At 35.8% G+C, this 16,409-nt stretch overlaps 1 protein-coding gene across 1 annotated transcript; it reads left to right on the top strand.

The window, feature by feature from the left end:
* The first annotated feature begins 14,598 nt into the window (after nucleotides 1–14,598).
* LOC141520243 (olfactory receptor 4F6-like) lies at nucleotides 14,599–15,537 on the top strand. The gene has a single exon (XM_074232032.1). The coding sequence runs from the start codon at nucleotides 14,599–14,601 to the stop codon at nucleotides 15,535–15,537; it is 939 nt and encodes a 312-aa protein (XP_074088133.1).
* The last annotated feature ends 872 nt before the right edge of the window (nucleotides 15,538–16,409 follow it).

The raw sequence follows: 16,409 nt of genomic DNA, 5'->3' as shown, positions 1-16,409 counted from the left end.
TGATTGTGAAATCTTTTCAAATTTATTTGTTCAACATATACTTAGAAAAAGAAATGAGATGTGAAGGTGCATAGATAAGATGATGAAGTAAAGACAGGTAGTGCTTCTGGACCTCTCAGCCCATAGACAGTATGGGGGATGGGAAATAGGTCAGAAGGAGATTTCAGGGGATTTTTTGTTAGCATTGGTATCATCATGGTCAAGGTCCCAGGGTGAAGAGAAGAACTGGTACACTACCATGTATGGCAGCGGGGGTATAGGGTCCCTGGTTATAGTTCCAGGGTAGAAAAGAGTAATTGTGGTCACTCATAGACCAGAGCACAGTCCATAGGAGCAGTGATCACACCTCTCCTTAAATCATGTATATCACTTTGGAAGAACTGAAAACTTATACCCTTAGAACTAGCTCTGAAAATAGCAGTATAAAAAAACCTAAAGCTTGGGATAGTCCCCCTGTATCCTGGGAGCATGGAATAACTTTAATGTAAAGCTGAAAGCCAAGAAATAGGATGGAAAAAATGAGAAAAAAAAAGAACCTGACCATAGAAAGTTACTATGGTGACAAGGAAGATCATAACACAAATGTAGAAAAAAAAATAACCCTAAAAGAAAAATGTGAATTTGTCTCAGGCTCACAAAGAATTGCTGAAGAATTTAAAAAAGTATTTCAAAAATCAAATAAGAGATACAAAGGAAAAATTGGGAAAAGAAATGAGTCATATAAGAAAATCATGAAAAAAGAGTCAATTAGCTTAGTAAAAAAAGGCACAAAAATATTGAAGAAAAATAACACCTTAAAAAAAAACAGAATGGACCAAATGATAAAGGAGACGCAAAAAATTCCCCCCTGAGAAAAAAGTTCTTAAAAAGTAGAATTGGCCAGAAGGATTAGGAAAAAAGACAAATAAAAATTCAATAAAGAAAAGAACTCCTCAAAAAGTTGAATTGGACAAATGGAAAAGGACTATAAAAGCTCACTGTTGAAAATCATTCTTTAATAATTAGAATTGTGTAAGTGGAAGCTTATGAATCTATAAAATATCCAGGAACAATAAAAAAGAACAAATAGAAAAATCTGTGAAATATCTCATTGGGAAAAACAACTGACTCAGAAAATAGGTTGAGGAAAGACAAATTAAGATTTATTGAAGCCATGATAAAAAAATATCCCAGACATTTCAATTATGAGGAAAACTGATCTGATATTCTAGAAACAGAGGGGGCAAAATAGGAATCGAAGGAATCCACTGCTAACTCCTAAAAAATCCCAAAACAACAAATCTTGTAGCCAAATATCTGAACTCTCAGATCAAGAAAACTACTACAAATAGTCAGAAAGAAATAATTCAAATATCACAAAGTCATAGTCAGAATTACACAAGATATAGGACATGGAGCGTGATATTAAAAAAGGAAAAGTAGGTAAAATTAGAACCACAAATCTCCTACCCAACATAATTGAGTATAATCTTCAGCGGGGGAAAAAGAAATATTTAGTGAAATAGAGGATCTTCAAACATTCTTGATGAAAAAACCAGACCTGGAGGGGGAGGGCAGAGTCACAATGACAGCATGAAGGCAGGAATTGCTGGAAATTCTTGCCCCCCAAAACTCCAAAAGTCATCAAGTTTGACTCTAGCCAAAATTCAGAAGGGCAGAACCCACAGAAAGATTGAGTGATACAATTTCCCAGTCCAAGATGACTTAGAAGTCTTGCAGGAAAAGTCTGTTTCACCTGTATCAGGGAATGGAAAGAGCTGCAGCACAGCTGCAATGCCGTGCAGCCATACTGGAGCAAACCAGCTCCAGCCTTCCAGGAACAGCCTATGGGGATTCTGGGTCCCTGGGATGCCTGGGTCCATGGAAGAGGGGGTGGTTTTCAGACCTCTTGGCCTAGGGATCACCAGGGACAGCTTGAAGGGATGGTAAAAGAACTCTGACACACCAAAGTGAGCTTGGAGCAGCAGCCCTGTAGTGAGAAACTGCAATGGGAATTGGTGGAACTACCAAGCACTTCCAGAGAGCCCAGTCCACAGATGGTAAGGGGGTTGGGGGAGACTTCAGAGGTCTCTCTGCTTTACCTGGACTCTGCTGTTTGCCCACATTCAGATCCAGATTGCAGTCTGGGCCCCCACAGCACCACAATAGCCAAGCAGGGACCATCCTCACAGCTCCAGGGTAGAGGAGAAGGTCTGTGGCCATCCACATACCAGAGCACAGGCAAGAGAGCAGTCAGAGCCTCTCATAAGACTCTGGAAGAATTGAGGTCCCTGTGGGATGTCCCAAAACCCTCTAAAGCCTTGGAAGTGTGGTAAATTTGTCATAGGCTGAGGAAATGAGCAAACAACAGAAAAAAAAGAATCTGACCATAGAAAATTACTTTGGTCCCATGGAGGGTCAAAATACACACTCAGGAGATGACAAAGTCAAAGTTTCTGTATCTAAAACCTCCAAGAGAAATAGAAAATGGGTTCAGACAATAGAAGAGCTCAAAAAAAGGCTTTGGAAAAACAATTAAGGGAAGTAGAAGAAAAATTGGGAGGAGAAATGAGATATGCAGATAAATCATGAAAACTAAGCAGCTTGGTGGAAGAAATACAAAAAAATACTAAAGAAAATAACATGCTAAAAAAGCAGTTTAGGCCAAATGGAAAAAGAAGCCCAAAAGGTAAATGAGGAGAAGAATGACCTAAAACAGAATTGACCAGCTGGAAAAGGAAATATAAAAAGCTCTCTGAAGAAAACAAATCCTTCAAATGTAGAATAGAACTAAAGGAAGCTGATGACTTTGTGAGAAATCAAGATACAATAAAACAATACTAAAAGAACCAAAAATTAGAAGAAAATGTGAAATACCTCATTGGAAAAACAATTGATCTCAAAAACAAATCTGGAAGAGATAATTTAAAAAGTCATGACCAGGTAAAGAGTCTAGACTTTATTTTTCAAGAAATAATGCAGCAAAACTGCCCTGAGATCCTAGAAGCAGAAGGTAAAATAGAAATTAAGGGAATTCACCGATGACCTCCTGAAACAGATCCCAAAAGAAAAACTCCCAGGAATATTATAGCCAAATTCCAAAACTCCCAAGACAAAGAGAAAATACTAAAAACTTCCAGAAACAAACAATTCAACTACCATGGCTCTATAGTCAGGATTACATAGGATTTGGCAGTCTCTACATTAAGGGCTCATAGAACTTGGAATATAATATTCTAGAAGGCAAAAGAGCTTGGTATACAACTGAAAATCAAATACTCAGCAAAACTGAACATCCTCTTTCAGGGGAAAAGATGAATTTTTAATGAAACAGAGGACTTTCAGACTTTCCTATTAAAATAACCAGAATTGAACAAGAACTTTGATCTCTAAGTACAGGACTCAGGTGAAGCATAGAAGGGGTGAATGAGAATGACTAATTATGCAGAACTTAATGACATTGAGCTGTTTGTATTCCTGCATGGGAAGAATATACTGATAACTCAGATGTGCCTTCTAATTTATAAGAGCAGTTAGAAGGAGTAAATATAGATAAGACACAGGAGGGAGTTGAATATATTGGTATAATATGGTATAAAGAAGGAGTCATTGGGTGATAATGGAAAGTCCTGGGAGGAAAGTAAAGGAGAGAAAGAAGGGGCTAAGATATTTCACATAAAAGAGTCAAGAAAAAGCTTTTGTAATGGAGAGAAATGGGGGGAGGTTGAGGGGCTCCATTCTCATCAGAAATGGCTCAGAGAGGAAATAACATACACACTTAATAGGGTATAGAAATCCATCTTATCCTAGAGGAAAAATGAGAGAAAAGGAATGGGATAAGGGGGATGGGGGGAGGGAGAAGTAGCTGATAAAAGAGAGGGAAGATTGTGGGGAGGGTAGTCATATACAACACATGTCTGAGCAGGGACAGGGTGAAAGGAAAGAAAGAACAGAATAAACAAGAGTGGGAAAGAATAGAGTTAAGGGAAATACAACTAGTCATAGAGAGTGTGGGAAAAGATATTGAAACAACTTCTCTGGTGGACTTTTGATAAAGAAGGGACATCATCTTAGGGACAGAGTCATTGGAATCTGAACACAGACTGAAGTACATTTTTTTTCTTTCTCACTAATCTTGAGGTTTCTCTATCATTTTGGGGGGGGTTTATGTTTAGTCTCATAACAAGATTATTGTAATAATATAAAATAAATAAACCAAAATTTTTTAAAAAAGTACTTGTACAACCTATATTAGATATGGAGGGAGGAGGAAAAGGAGGGTGGTAGAAAAATGTAGAACTCAAAAACTTACAAAAAGATGAATGTTGAAAACTATCTCTGCATATAATTGGAAAAAATACAATAAAACAGCGTAAAAAAAAGATAACTCCAGTGCTGAATTTTAAATATTCAAGAAGCATAAAAATGTAAAGAGAAAAGAGAAATCATAGAAAATTCAATACAGTTAAATTCCTATATGGAAATATAATACTTTTAATTTCTAAGAACTTTATCATTAATAGGGCAGTTAGAAGTAGTGTACATAAGAGGGTACAGGTATGATGTGATTGTGATGGGACTATATAAAAAATAATATTAAGGGATGAGTTGTACTGGGAGAAAGGGGTAGGGAGAAGTAGAATGAGGGGTAAATTATCTCACCTAAAAGAGACATAAAAAAGCTTTTACAATGGGAAGGAGGTGGGGGATGGAACATACTTTAATCTTACTTTCATCAGAATTCACTCAAGAGGGAATAACATACACAGTTAGGCATTGAAATTTATCTTTTCCTACAGGGAAGTAGGATGGGAATGGGGTAAGAGAAGGGAGGGGTGGTTTTGGGAAGGCAGTGGCCAGAAACAAAATACCTTTGTGGAGGGCCAGGGCAAAGAGAGAGAGAGAGAGAGAGAGAGAGAGAGAGAGAGAGAGAGAGAGAGAGAGAGAGAGAGGAGAATATAGAGGGAAAAAGAAGTGGGATGAAGAGAAATACACAATAATCATAAATTTGAAAAAAATTTACAGCAAATTTCTCGAATAAAGTTCTCTCAATAGAGAACTGATTTATAACAATATGTCATTTTGGGCGGCTAGGTGGCAGAGTGAATAGGGTGGCTAGGTGGTGCAGTGAATAGAGCACCGGCCTTGGAGTTAGGAGTACCTGCATTCAAATCTGACCTCAGACACTTAATAATTACCTAGCTGTGTGGCCTTGGGCAAGCCACTTAACCCCATTGCCTTGAAAAATCTAAAAAAAAAAAAAGAATATGTCTTTTCCCATTTGATAAATGATCAAAGATATGAATAGGCAATTCTCAAAGATAAGGAAGCTATGTATAGTCATGTGAAGAAATTCTCTAAATCTTTATTGATTTGGTAAATGCCAATTAAAACATCTCTAGGGTGCCACCTCACACCTATCAGATTGGCTAATATAACTACAAAGTAAATGACAAGTGTTGGTGGGAATGTGGGAAAATTGGGACACTGAAGCACAATTTGTATTGTGAACTGATCCAACCTTTCTGAAGAGCAAGTTGGAACTATGCCAAATGGCTTTAAAATTGTGCATACCCTTTGACCCAACAGTACCACTATGAGTTCTATATCCTAAAGAGCAAAAGAAAGGAAAAAGATATACATGTACAAAAATATTTATAGCAACCTTTTTTCGTGGTGACAGAGTTAGTTAGAAACTGAGAGGAAGTTAATCAATTGGGGAGTGACTGAAGAAGTTGTGGTATACAGCTGTGATAAAATTCTATTAAGAAATAATAAGCTATATGGTTTCAGATAAACCTGGGAAATTTTATATGAACTGATACAAAATGAAGAAAAAAGAACCAAGAGAAGAATCAATATAGTCACAGGAATATTATAAAAATGATCAATTGTGAGTTAATTATTCTCAGCAATGCAATAATCTAAGATGATTTTGAAGGATTTAGGATGAAAAATTCCATTCACCCCCAGAGAAAGAACTAATCAAGTCTGAATGATGAGCAGAGCATACTTAAAAATTTTTTTCTTTACTTTTTTCTTTGTCTGTTTTTTCCTATTATGACATGACTAATATGAAAATATGTTTTGCATGATTATACATGTATAGGCTATAAAATTGCTTGCCTTCTCAATAGGGAGGGGAGAGAGGGAATTTGGAACTGAAAAAAGGTTAAAACAAATGATAAAATTTATTTTTATATGTAACTGGAAAAAGTAAAATATTCACATTAAAAAACTTGTTTGTTTCACAAGAATTCTTACTGAGAAATAGATTTCTGTGAATCTATAAGGCCTATATCCAACATGCTTGAGACTAATAATCATAATCTTGAGACTAATTTTGAGAGCATTTGTGTTTTGTTATATACAACATTTTTGTATCTAATAGACATAAAATAGTGGAAGTTGGCCATTAAATAAAAAAACAAGCAAACTGATAATTCATGGCTTCTGAGTTGCTGTTATACTCTGTTGATTGAGACCTTGAATAAACAAACAACTTAACTCATGGAACCTTGAAAACTACACCACAATTCAAGGAAGGTTTTACGTCAGCATCTATTCAAACCTATAACTTATAGGTTATAAATGATGTTTCTTTTTGCAAGACCAAGCCAGAGGACACATTTATTCAAATTAAAGAGAATCACTGTTTTTCTAGATACTCATTTAGCAATGCAGAAGGCATCCTTTTCTCTCACTCAAACTTCTTATGTTGCCATGTCTTATCAATTCCACTTCCTTCATGTTTCTTGCATCATTTTCTTTCTCTGTGCTCTCAATAACCACCTTAGATCAGATGATTATCACCTCTTTTCCTAGCTATTGTAATGGTTTCCTAACTGGGCTTCTTGAGTTTAATTTTTTTCCTTTTCCAACCCATCTTTAATAATCCACCAAAATGATTTTCCTAATGTGCAGGTCCGACCTTGCTAATACCCTAATCAAAGAGCTTCCAAGGCTTCTCTTTGCCTTTAGGTGAAATGAGAAACATTTTTTTTTTAGGCGCGTGGGGGGGGGGCAATTAATGTCTTTCACTCTCTTGATCCAGAAGTTCTATCCAGATTTTTTTACACATTACTCCTATCCTTATCACTTATTTTTTTTTAAATTTATTTAAGACAATGGGGTTAAGTGACTTGCCCAAGGTCACACTGCTAGACCATTATTTAGTGTCCAAGTCTGGATTTGAACTCAGGTCTTCCTGGCTCCAGGGCCAGTGCTCTATGCACTGTACCACTTAGCTGCCCCTCCTATCACTTATTCTAGTGTTCTTTTAAACTTACTGTTTGTTTTACATGATATCACATCTCCCATCTTTGCTGCTTTTTTTTTCAGATTATTTTCTATGTCAAGAATGCTTTTCCTCCTCACATCTACTTCTTGGAGCCCTTATCTTACTTTAAGTGTCAAGAGAACTTTCCCGATCTACTTTCTTCCACCCCCATGTTCTATATATTTATTTTCCTTTGAAAAAGTTCCTTTTCCCCAGGAAACATTAACTTGTAAGCAAAGATCGCTTAGTTTTGAATTTGTATTCCCAGTAACGAACAAAGAGCCAGGTACACTCATCTATTGATTGTCATACCACAAATGGGAAATGAATGTGATGAATGAAAAGAATGAGAGACATAATTTATGGTTAATTAATAATCAATTTATTAATTACAACTTGCAAATAATCAATAAAATGAGGTCAGTGACCCTCTTAGGAAGCCACAGATGAACTTGGAGGCACCTGAATACTTAAATACCCTTGAAATAGTGAGTCCTCCTGTTAGGCAGAAACCAACCCTGATTGATTAGTAATTTATGAATGAAAGAATAATTTAATGAGAGGGGGCCTATTTCAATGAGGGGCTGGGAAATGGGATTCTGATTCTGTCATTCATGGAGAAAGAGATAGGTCTCCATACCTAAATCATTCTACCTTCAGCAATCCATATAAAAACATTTACTTACCACCAAGACCATGTATATAGTTGAGCAATGGATTAAAATTCATCTAGATTAGATTCTCTTTACCTTTAATCAGAACTGGCTCCAGAGCCTTTGCTCTATCTACTGTTTTGTAAGTAATTTATAACTTATAGGTTGTTGAAAGAGCACCAGCCCTGGAATCAGGAAGGCCTGAGTTCAAATGTGACCTCAGTTACTTGACACTTATTAGCTATGTGACATTTGGCAAGTCACATAATGCTGATTGCCTCACATCTAGGGCCATCTCCAGTTAACCTGATTCATATCTGTTACTGGGCCCATATGGTTCCAGAGGAGAAAGTAAGACTGCTGACATAGCATAGCAGTCTCTCACGCAAATGAAATTCAATTCACATGCTTGCCCTGGTATCATCTTCCTAGTGGCATGGTCTTCTTCCTGAACAAAGGACAACATCAATCAAAACTAAGCTTTCCTAGTTGAATTGGGTTCCAACCAAAAGTGAGTGCAACATTAACCCAGTCTCATCATACATTCTGTCCTTCAGAGACTGCTTTGACTAATCTTTAAATGAGGGAATAGAAAGGGGGGGGACTTGGATCCACCTTCCTCCTACCCATTTCACCTCCCAACTGGCCCCTGTCAACTTTCTCTGACACTTTCCCTCATTATTAATTAGATATTAATAGCCATTTCTCTCAGGACATATGTATTGGTTTGCTTCCCAGAGGTTTATCTCTGAATCTGTGACATAGTTACTAAAGCCATCTATTTTTCTAGAGATCTCATCTGCTGGATTGCAATGGTGTGTTAGAGTCAGTTTGTGCCAGCTCAGAAGGGCCAGTTTTCAAATTTTCACCATGCACATTTATACCTTGGAAACATTCAAGTGGCAAAAATGAGATCTTGACTTATTTTTTAATTTTTTAAAAATTTTTACAAGGCAGTGGGGTTAAGTGACTTGCCCAAGGTCACACAGCTAGGCAATTATTCTGTGTCTGAGACCAGATTTGAACTCAGGTTCTCCTGACTCCAGGGTCGGTGCTCTATCCACTGAGCCACCTAGCTGACCCTGATTTATTGTTTTGTTGATGGTCTCGACCATTGACTAGATACATGGTCATTAAACTACATATAAGTATTCTTTCAGTTTTCATATTGACTTAGCCACACCTATTATATTTCATCTTTAAAATTGATGCATTAAAACACTAAAATCAGATAAGAATAAATTTTAATCTGATTTGGCCTGCATTAGATTGTATTGTGTATTATAAACAGCCCAGAGGTGTGTTTAGTATCTCTAGTCTCGATCAGAGCATGGGAAAATTGTTAAAAGTGATCTTAAATTTAAATAGTTGTCATTCATGCATTTTTCTTTTATCTTCTTGACCTTTTCATTTCCTGTGGGATGAAAATGTGTTTGTGAGGCATAATTCCCAGAGCAATCAAATCAAAGTCTAGTTATTCCCAAATTGCAGCAACATTACTTGGTCACTTACATTCAAGACTGTTAATTAGGGGCCATTTGTACTTAAGATAATGGTATAGTCTGTTTAATGTTCTATCCAGAATATTAAGAAATCAGAGTTTCTCTGAGAAGATCCTTTTGATTCAGGCCAGATTTCAGAGAAGGTAGATTTTTGAAAGCAATGTTTTTGAATTATGAGGAAAACTATCTAAATTTGTGACCACCAGTTTGTTATCCCTATTTCCTTTTTATTGGATCTACTATTTTTTCATTGACTTATTTAGAAAACTAGGACCAATGGATAAAAATTATGTGGAGATATTTTGATTTCGTATGATGTCACAAATATTCTTTAACATTTACTGTATGAAGCATTGGAGACAAAAAATGAAAGCTGCCTGTCTTTTTTTTCTTATGGATTTGGGATGTCATGTACCTCAATAATTGTGGGTCAAGGACAATAAGAATATTGCAAAGGATCAATTCTGATGAAGTTATAAAAGAAATTTGATAAGGGGAAAGATTACTCTCACGTGAAGTGAGTGGAAAAGGACAAATCAGAGAAGGTTTAAGGGAGGAGATAGCATGTAAATTGATGGTAATATCTAAGTACCAATGAAAGCTAATGGCACCAAAAGGCAGGGATGTGGAAGGTCTTGGACTCTTGGTAGGTTGGAATTTTGTATAAAAAAAGAACTTTATAACTGGAGCTGTCAGAAATGGAATGAGTAACTTTATAAGAGTTGTTTTCCTGGACCCTAGGAGTTTTCAAGCAGAGGACAGATAGGAAAATTTTGAGGATGCTATAGAAGGGCAGGAGATTTGAACCAGATGAGAGTCATATTACTTAGTCTAGTTATAAGATAGCTCCATTAAGTATTTTTGTGTTTTATATTGCATTACAACCTGAGGACCAGGATCCTTGTTATATCTGTCTTTTGAAATGAATTTCCAGAGGCAGGAGGTAAGTGTGGTTAAGATTTTGGAAGGTTTTGTGGAAGAAATCTATTTGAGTCAGGCCTAGAAAAAAAAACCAAATCGTAATATGACATATGGAAATTTGGGGAGGGGGGTGACTATTTCAGTTGCAGGGATTTGTGTGTCATTTTTTTAATCCTCTCTCTTATTTTCTTTTTCATACTTTTTCATACTTTCATACTTTTACCTCATTTCCCCTTACTGGTTATCATGGATTATAAGATAATAGATGATAGATTTATATCTGCAAAGGACTTTAGAGGCTTTTTCATCTAATTCCTGATCTTAAATATGAGGACTGTGAAGTGCAGAAAAGTTAATTCACTTGTTCAGGGTCACACATTTAATGAGTAAGAGAGGCAGAATTTTAGCACAGGTCCTCTGATTCAAAAGCCACTTCAAAGGTGGTTTCCCCCAAAACCACTCTTCCTACTCTTCCACATTGACACGAATAATGGTATAATAAATCCTTAACTTACAGTTTTGTCTTTCATCCTTCCTGAACTCTCAAGTACCCTTCATCAATTTTTATATCTATCTCAACTTCATGATGATATAACCCCAAATTATGATCAATCTTGTTTTCTTAGTTGCCTCTTTTTTTTTCTCTTTTTGGAACTACATTTCTCATGACCCTTGGTCAGGTAAATCATCTTTCACTTGCTTCAGAGGAAACTGGTGTGCCAGATGAAAGGGCAGAGAATCCTCAGGGCACTTTAAAGTGAGTATGTTGACAATTTCTCCTTGGAAGCATTGTTTTAAATATTTGATGGCTCCCATTCAGTAATTGGGGAGGGCCATCTCCAGAGCTAAGATGAAGCTGATCAGGGTCATTTGTTACTTGGCCACTTTGGGATACAACATGGTCATCAATTCTGTCAGGAAAACTTTCTATATGTGGTTTGGAGACAACATGGCATAGTAGAAAGTAGCCTGGTTTTGGAATCAAAAGTTCTAACTCCAGTTGTACCACTTAATAGTTGTATGACTTTGGGTAGACCACTTCGCTTTTCTGCTTCTTGGTTTCATCTGTGAAATGAGGGAGGAGGAAACTGACTAGCTATAATGTATATATTTCCCTTTAGTTCTAAATCCTATGAGGACAGTGCTGTGAGAAGATTATTTTCCCAAAAGGCAGAGCTGGGTTCCTATCTTTCCTTTGATATATATTACCTTTGTGACAGTGGGTAAATTTCTGTGGCAATTTGTTCATCAGTGAAATGAGGGGCGGTTGGTCTAGATTGACATTCTTTTTCCCTCTAGTTCTATTGTGTGAAGATTAAATGTTTTCTTATTCACACATTTATTTGCAAGGATTATTTTATTTGCTGTTATTCTATCTTGATCTGTCTGACAGAAAAAAACTGGCATTTTGAATGACTAGTACACAGGGATGATATAAAGTTGCTTAGGGTTGGATGGGATGTAGGACTCTAGAGGAGCAGAGAAGGTAGACAACAGAAGGTGGATAAGATACAGAAGGAGATTAGAAAATGTTAAATGCTAATATTATCTATTTTGTCATTTTTCTGAGTCTTGATGGTAAAAAATTGCCCCATTTTCCAGGGGGAATTACTTCTATGCACTCTGGCATCACTGTTGTAAATTGCTGAAGGAAAAGGCACTTATTATATCCTAAGTATTATGCTGTTTTTTACAAACATTATCTTATTAGATCATTTTATACATAATTTTAACAATGAGCATGTAAAGGAAGGAGGCAGCACTACAGAATGAATGATGAGTCTGGTGTCAAAGGAAGTGATCTTGAATCTCAACTCTGCTAATTTTTATCTATATGATCATGGACAAATTTCTTAATCTTTGTAGACCCTGCTTTCCTTATCTAACAAAACAAAGGATTTGGATTAATTGACTACTAAAATCCCTTCCAGTTCTAACTCTATGAGGAATTATTTTACCAGTACTTTAAATGACTTTATATACATATATAGAATATGATTAGTAAATAATCTGTAACCTTTTATTTTTCTGCTGGTGATGAAACTTTCCACAACTAACCTAGGTTATTCCTTAGGCAGCAGTCAATCTATTGTCTGGGTTGTAATATAATATACTAAGAATGACATCTGCGATCTTTCTTACTTTTTTATTATTTATCCAATTATACATAGAGATAATTTTCAACATTCATTTTTGTAAAGTTTTCTCCCACCTGCCCTTTCCTCCCCCCCATCTTAGGATAGCAAGTAGGTTGATGTATATTATTCATGTACCATCATTTTGCACATATTTCCATGTTGGTCATGCTATGAAAGAAGAATCAAAACAAAAAAAAGAAAACCCATAGGAAGGGAAAAGCAAAGACAAAATAAAATATGTGAAGATAGTATGCTTTGTTTTGCATTCAAATTCCATAGTTCTTTCTTTGGATATGCATGGCATTTTCCATAGCTGATCTATCTTTGTTGTATTGTTGAGAAGAGCTAAACCCATGGTAGTGGATTATCTTACAATGCTGTGGTGTTTCACAGCCCATTAGTTGTAAACAAGATCAATAAGAACCCATGACCGAATAAACAAAATCTCCTGGATATAGGATGTCTTGTCTATATTATCAGAATTTTATGAGTAAATGTCAACATAATATTCTGAGGGATAAGTAGAATGTGAATTGCAATTATAAGGAAATAATCCTCTTAAGCCCATCATTTATCAGATTCATTTTAGTACAATTTCATGTCTTATTGAGTTAGATATATTTAATAAATAATTGGTTGAGACTGGAGGAGATCTAGAAAACAGTCCAAATGATGACAAACAAGAGAAAATAGATTTCATAAAGAGAGATAAATAGAGTTTCCATTCTGAACAAATGAGTCTTATTCAGCATAGTGATGAGCTTATAACTTTTAAGACATTCATAATTGGAATGATAATAATGAGTTCCTTTTCACTGATGATATTTAAGTAAACTACATGACCAATTGAGGGGAATTTTTTTCATGGTAAATAATTTTCTTAACAGACAGTAATATTAGAATCTATAAGCAACATATTTGCATCATCAAAATGGTGCTCAGAGCTCTGCTGTAAAGGATATCTAATACTATGAGAGTGGATATTCAGTGATACAACAATAGTGGGAGAATGATTATATAGTTGTTTAAAAAATTACTGTTTATGTGTGTGAAATGAATCTAGGTTGTAGAGAAATGAATGGAAGTTTCAAAGTGCCTGTTAAAAAACAGCAGTGAAAGAAGAGAGGGAAAAGGTAATAGGTTTCCTTTCTTAATTGTTTAGCATACCCCATATCCTTGCCCCCATTTCATTCCTTTTCACTCACTCCTCTTATATGAAGCATTATATGGAGAAATGTACAACTTGAGTCAAAATAAAATAATAGAATATCACTGTTTACATATGGCAATTAATGAGATTTCAGGCAGCCAGAAACCACTCCCTATATGCTACTATATTGGATTTGGTCATCCCTAAATTTCTCAGTTTCTCACATTGCATCTGGCATCTTCTGGAATATTCACAAATCCCCAACCTTAACTATCAAGTTTTATACATATATAAACTCAAAAATAATAAAATGTCTCCTCACGGGAGTATTTTTAGTGGGTTGATTCATTTATGGAAGTGATAAATACTAGCATTATGTACAGAATTCTTAAAGGTTTGAAAAGTGTTTTATAAATGTTGTCTCAGTTTATCCAGGAAAAAAGAGGAGAGACAGAGAATCATAAAAGCTTTCTAAGAGCATGTATTGGAGGTGGGGATGGACAAATGGATCAAGAAAAACTTTACAGAAGAAGCTAAAGGCAAAGGAGAGCCTTTACAGAAGAAATTGTTTTTGAGAGTTGGAGATGAAGAAACAATGCATTCTAGGCAAAGGCATAGCTTGTATTGGAACTTATATGTTGACTAGGCAAAGTAATGAATAAAGTTTTGGATTTCGAGTCAGAAAGACCTGCATTTGAGCTGAGTCATTTCACTCAACCTTTCTTAGTCTTAGTTACCTCATTTATAAAATTAGGGAAATAGATTCATTTTCTTTTAATGTGTTTCCTAGTTTTAAATCTAGGATTCTATGATTGTAGAAAAATTATCTAGTCATACAAAATGATAAAGCAATATAGAATTTCTGAAGTTTGAACCCCTATTCACTCAAACTCTCTGCTTTTGATCCCAATAATTCTATTTTCTTCTTGCTATTTTCTTCAGGTAAATTCCAGAATCTACTTTGCAAGCTGCAATAATGGATGGATCAAATGAGTCTGTGGTGTATGAGTTTGTTTTGTTGGGACTTGGTAATTCTCAGGAGATACAAGTTCTTCTGTTTCTGTTCTTTTCAGTTTTTTTTGTGGCGAGCATGCTAGGAAACCTTCTCATTGTACTGACAGTTATCACTGATACTCGATTACACTCACCCATGTACATTCTGCTGGCTAATCTCTCTATCATTGACACATGTGTTTGCAGTATTGCAACCCCTAAGATGATTTCTGATCTTTTCAAAAATCGCAAAGTGATCTCTTGGAATGGCTGCATTACTCAGATTTTCTTTATTCACACTGCCTTGGGTACTGAGATGGTTCTCCTTATAGTTATGGCCTTTGATCGATTTATAGCAATATGTAAGCCTCTTCATTACCTGACAATTATGAGTCTGAGAAGGTGCTTCTGGCTTTTGATGGTATCTTGGATTATTGGCATTATCCATTCTCTGATGCAATTGGCTTTTGTTATAAACTTGCCTTTCTGTGGCCCTAACAAAGTAGATAGTTTTTATTGTGATTTGCCAAGGTTCATCAAGCTTGCCTGCATGGATACCTATAGATTGGAGTTCATGGTCACTGCTAATAGTGGTTTTATCTCCATGGGCACTTTCTTCATATTGATGGTTTCTTACACTTTCATCCTGGTTACTGTTCGTAAACACTCTTCAGGTGGTTCCTCCAAAGCCCTTTCCACCCTGTCAGCTCACATCACAGTAGTGATCTTTTTCTTTGGTCCATGCATAATTGTCTATGTATGGCCATTCCCCACGTTGCCAATAGATAAGTTTCTTGCCATCTTTTATGCACTTATCACCCCTGTTATGAATCCTGTCATTTATACTTTTAGGAATAAAGAAATGAAAGTGGCAATGAGGAAGCTGTTCAGTAACATCATGGGTTCTAGGAAGTTTTCTTAAATATATAGCTTCACCATGTCAAATAGATTGGAGACACACATGTACCAACTGAGTTGTTAGTAGTCTACTTAGTATTACTGGTGGAACAAAGTTTCTTCTTTTGAATTCTTGCTTACAATTAGCTAAGTCCTTCAAAGGAGGTAGTACGATGGATACAGAACTGGACTTGGAGTCAGCAAGACTTGAATCTGAGACTGTAAATAACCTTCCTAATTATTATTCAAGACAGTTTTGATGGCTATCATCACATATGGTGAGCCACTTTGGTTCACTGGATCTTTAAGACTTTACATAGAGCAAACAAAAATCAAAGTATATTACCTGAAAATTATGCAGTACTATGGAGCAATTGCTCACAGTTTTTTTAAAATCACTCAGAAATGGTAAACATTTCATCAAGTTTTCATCTGTTACAGGAACTGATGGGATATCTGTGAGCAGAATTGAAGACATGTCCAATTATTAGTGATTTTTCCCCTAGCCAAGAATTTAATCCTTAGGCACATAATAATTGAATGACCAAAATCAAATCACTTAGCTTCTCTCAGCTTTAGTTCTCTCATCTTCAAAATGGAGATGGACTCATAAGCTATAATTTTTTTTCAGCTGTAGATAGTTAGACATTAGATTTAGAATGAGACTATTATAGCTTTCCTGATTATTATTCAAGATTTCCCTGATGGCTGTTATCACACATGATGGGACTCTTATGCTCATCAAATCAAGAAGACCATAGGTCTAGAACCAGAATGGATCTTAGACCATTCTAAGAGGGTCTCTAGCCATGCCTCCTCATTTTTACAGCTGAAAAAACTGGGGCCCAGGGAAATTAATTGATTTGCCCAGTTTACATAGATAGATATGAATTTAGT

Source organism: Macrotis lagotis, chromosome 4 (genome assembly GCF_037893015.1).
Source record: "Macrotis lagotis isolate mMagLag1 chromosome 4, bilby.v1.9.chrom.fasta, whole genome shotgun sequence".
NCBI classification, from domain to species: domain Eukaryota; kingdom Metazoa; phylum Chordata; class Mammalia; order Peramelemorphia; family Peramelidae; genus Macrotis; species Macrotis lagotis.
This window is presented reverse-complemented; position numbering and strand designations above follow the sequence as displayed.